General features: G+C 28.3%; 1 protein-coding gene across 1 annotated transcript in view; it reads right to left on the minus strand.

Annotated features, from left to right (window-relative positions):
* Positions 1-239: 239 nt before the first annotated feature.
* LOC106476779 (SUN domain-containing protein 1-like) overlaps positions 240-4,486 on the minus strand; it is an 11,527-nt gene continuing 7,280 nt past the window's right edge. The window contains exon 6 of the mRNA XM_013937406.2: positions 240-2,122. Coding sequence (XP_013792860.1) covers positions 2,012-2,122 — 111 coding nt within the window. The 3' untranslated portion in view covers positions 240-2,011. The remainder of the gene's footprint in view (positions 2,123-4,486) is intronic.

Consider the following 4,486-nt stretch of genomic DNA (forward strand, 5'->3'; position numbering starts at 1 on the left):
TTAGTTCTATTCACACTTCAGAAACAGATAAATCTGTTTAGTTCTATTCACACTTCAGAAACAGATAAATCTGTTTAGTTCTATTCACACTTCAGAGACAGATAAATCTGTTTAGTTCTAGTCACACTTCAGAAACAGATAAATCTGTTTAGTTCTATTCACACTTCAGAGACAGATAAATCTGTTTAGTTCTGTTCACACTTCAGAGACAGATAACTCTGTTGGAACTTCCATTCCAGTTTTAAAATATTTATTTCATGTTTTTTTATTAATCTAAAATTTAATACAACTGAGGACAGTAGTTATGCCAGAACTTCAGATATCGACAAGCCACTATTTCAAACATGTTTGTACAGTAAATATACAAGCCATCTGTAAAGCTTTTATGTAAAGTGCTAAAATAACATTAATAATATGACTAACATACATTTCACAATAGTTTTATTAGTATAAGCTCCTTCACATCTTAAACGAACTTGATTAATACTCAGAACCAGACTTTAAAGATCAGGAAATATCTGAGGTGTGTAGTATTGAAATAGAAAATAAAAAAAACATATATATATCTATGATAAAGCTCTATAATTCAGTTAAAATACTTTTACAGTACTTAATTTACTCTAAATATAAATACCAAAATACAACACATTTTTATGAAATATGGAAAAAATTACAAAATAAGATGAAAAGAAAGATAACTTCTCATGTTTCACCTTGGCACTCTGTATTTTAAGTAATCAATAACATATCAATTTACTTATTAAAGCTCTAAGCAAGTTAAATGATGATTTTCACAAAAGATTCACATTACTATCTCATGGTTAGAATATTTTAAAGGATCAGTGATAATTTATGGTGATGTATTTAATGTGTATGTCAGTTAGATGGAACAACGAATGGGAATATTTGTACTTTAATAGGATATAATGTTCTTCGGAAGTTTTTATAATTTACATCAAGGAAGATGTATAAAATAGCAAGTGATGCAAAAAAATAAAAGATGTCACGTGTTAAAATTTACCACAGTTTTAATAAAAATCATTCAACCTCCACATCGAGACGACTCGTGTGCTCAGAAAGTTAATAGAAGATTGTTTATAAATGGTTCCTGATACGAGATGACTTGTGTGCTCAGAAAGTTAATACAAGATTGTTTATAAATGGTTCCTGATACAAGACGACTTGTGTTCTCAGAAAGTTAATACAAGGTTGTTTATAAATGGTTCTTGATACAAGATGACTTGTGTTCTCAGAAAGTTAATACAAGATTGTTTATAAGCGGTTCCTGATACGAGATGACTTGTGTGCTCAGAAAGTTAATACAAGATTGTTTATAAACGGTTCCTGATACGAGATGACTTGTGTGCTCAGAAAGTTAATACAAGATTGTTTATAAATGGTTCCTAGATACGAGACAACTTGTGTGCTCAGAAAGTTACTACAAGATTGTTTATAAATGGTTCCTGATAAAATATTTTAGCAAGTATGATTTATTTACTACATCTTTCACATATAACTTGAAATAAATAAATGACTAGAACCAAGAACATTAACTGATAAATCTGTGATTTTTATGAGAGGACTTGTAATTCATTACAACGTAAAATTAACCTTAGCTGTTTAACTGATGAAGACATTACTTATTTATTATATATATATATATAAAAGTTCATATCAGTGGATACCTATACATCACCGATCCTAACAAAACACTGTGGTTTCAGTAAAAATGCAACAATCTTTTTCGTTTCTAATGAAAAAAATACTTTTACAATAGTTTTTCTTTCTATCCCTCATTCTGAATATAATGAGAGAATGTTTCCTGACAATGGAAGTGAACTCTTTTAATTGGTATTTCACGAAAATAAAGTACTTAACTAGTAAGAAGCCAGTTCCTGTCATGTGATGAACGAGATTAATTCTTTGTGGTTCCAGGAACCTCAGATCATTACAGTCTAGATTAAAGTTTGATAACCCAAGATATCACACCTTCCTACAATTTATTCACATCCTACTGCCGTACACCATGAACTCTGATACGATAAACACAGGTATAGTCCATGTTTCCGTGGTTACTGTGGATACGTACTTCAACCACAGAGAAGAAGCCTGGATCTTGTTCCTGTAGAAAGAAGACAAATGTGAAAAACAAAAACTTTATTTAATTACTTTCACCCTCCACCCACAAAAAAAGTCACACCTTCCTCAAAGCTAAAATTAATTTTTCTTATTTTATATATTTTTCTTTTCTAATTCAATTCTAGAGGGGTTTTTCTTTCATGTTACACATGTGAATAAAAATTATCATTAACACTTCCTAAGATTTATGGAGCTTTGCTTAGTAACCTAAATTAACTTAGATGTGTGAATTTTATGCCACTGCACCTTATGTATTATTTGATATTATACAGTGAACCAGCTGTTTAATGATTATACATGTATGTTACAGATTTCTTTTTCACTAAAGGTAAAATTGAAGAGAGAGCCTGTGACGTAGATGCCTAATTCATTCTCTGATTGGCAAAACCCTCTATGGACTGCATTTTCACCTATTCATGGGTCAGCAATCCGCAGAAATAAAGAAGCCTAACTGTTTATCTTTGGTGAAAAATAAAAGACCTGTAACATAAATATATGTCTACTCATCAATAGCTGTTTTTAAAATATGTGTTATAAAAATTCAAAAGAAACAAAAACCGAAGTACCAACTAAAGTTGTTTTACTAGAATAAAAACAACTTAAAGACAGAAGTACTAACTAAAGTTGTTTTAATAGAATAAAAACGACTTAGAAACAGAAGTAATAACTAAAGTTGTTTTAACAGAATAAAAACAACTTAGAGACAGAAGTAATAACTAAAGTTGTTTTAATAGAATAAAAACGACTTAGAAACAGAAGTAATAACTAAAGTTGTTTTAACAGAATAAAAACGACTTAAAGACAGAAGTACTAACTAAAGTTGTTTTAATAGAATAAAAACGACTTAGAGACAGAAGTAATAACTAAAGTTGTTTTAACAGAATAAAAACAACTTGAAGACAGAAGTACTAACTAAAGTTGTTTTAACAGAATAAAAACGACTTAAAGACAGAAGTACTAACTAAAGTTGTTTTAACAGAATAAAAACGACTTAAAGACAGAAGTACTAACTAAAGTTGTTTTAATAGAATAAAAACGACTCAGAGACAGAGGTAATAACTAAAGTTGTTTTAACAGAATAAAAACAACTTAAAGACAGAGGTACTAACTAAAGTTGTTTTAATAGAGTAAAAACAACTTAAATGCAGAAGTACTAAAAGTTGTTTTACTAGAATAAAAACAACTTAAAGGCAGAAGTACTAAAAGTTGTTTAACTAGAATAAAACAACTTAAAGACAAAAGTACTAAGAGTTGTTTTACTAGAATAAAAACAACTTAAAGGCAGAAGTACTAAAGTTGTTTTACTAGAATAAAAACAACTTACACAGAAGTACTAAGAGTTGTTTTACTAGAATAAAAACAACTTACACAGAAGTACTAAGAGTTGTTTTACTAGAATAAAAACAACTTAAAGACAGAAGTAATAACTAAAGTTGTTTTAACAGAATAAAAACGACTTAGAGACAGAAGTACTAACTAAAGTTGTTTTAATAGAATAAAAACGACTTAGAGACAGAAGTAATAACTAAAGTTGTTTTAACAGAATAAAAACAACTTAAAGACAGAAGTACTAACTAAAGTTGTTTTAATAGAATAAAAACAACTTCAAGACAGAAGTACTAACTAAAGTTGTTTTAATAGAATAAAAACGACTTAGAGACAGAAGTACTAACTAAAGTTGTTTTAATAGAATAAAAACAACTTAAAGACAGAAGTACTAACTAAAGTTGTTTTACTAGAATAAAAACAACTTAAAGGCAGAAGTACTAAAGTTGTTTAACTAGAATAAAACAACTTAAAGGCAGTAGTACTAACTAAAGTTGTTTTAATAGAATAAAAACAACTTAAAGGCAGAAGTACTAAAAGTTGTTTTACTAGAATAAAAACAACTTAAAGGCAGAAGTACTAAAAGTTGTTTTACTAGAATAAAAACAACTTAAAGGCAGAAGTACTAAAAGTTGTTTTACTAGAATAAAACAACTTAAGGGCAGAAGTACTAAAGTTGTTTAACTAGAATAAAACAACTTAAAGGCAGTAGTACTAAAAGTTGTTTTACTAGAATAAAAACGACTTAGAGACAGAAGTAATAACTAAAGTTGTTTTAATAGAATAAAAACAGCTAACAGACAGAAGTAATAACTAAAGTTGTTTTAATAGAATAAAAACCACTTACACGGAAGTACTAACTAAAGTTGTTTTACTAGAATAAAAACAACTTACAAACAGAAGTAGTAACTAAAGTTGTTTTAGTAGAATAAAAACCACTTACACGGAAGTACTAACTAAAGTTGTTTTACTAGAATAAAAACTTACAAATATCTGATAATTTAAACCACAAAACTTTAGT

This window comes from Limulus polyphemus, unplaced genomic scaffold (assembly GCF_000517525.1).
Source record: "Limulus polyphemus unplaced genomic scaffold, Limulus_polyphemus-2.1.2 Scaffold11542, whole genome shotgun sequence".
Lineage (NCBI taxonomy): Eukaryota > Metazoa > Arthropoda > Merostomata > Xiphosura > Limulidae > Limulus > Limulus polyphemus.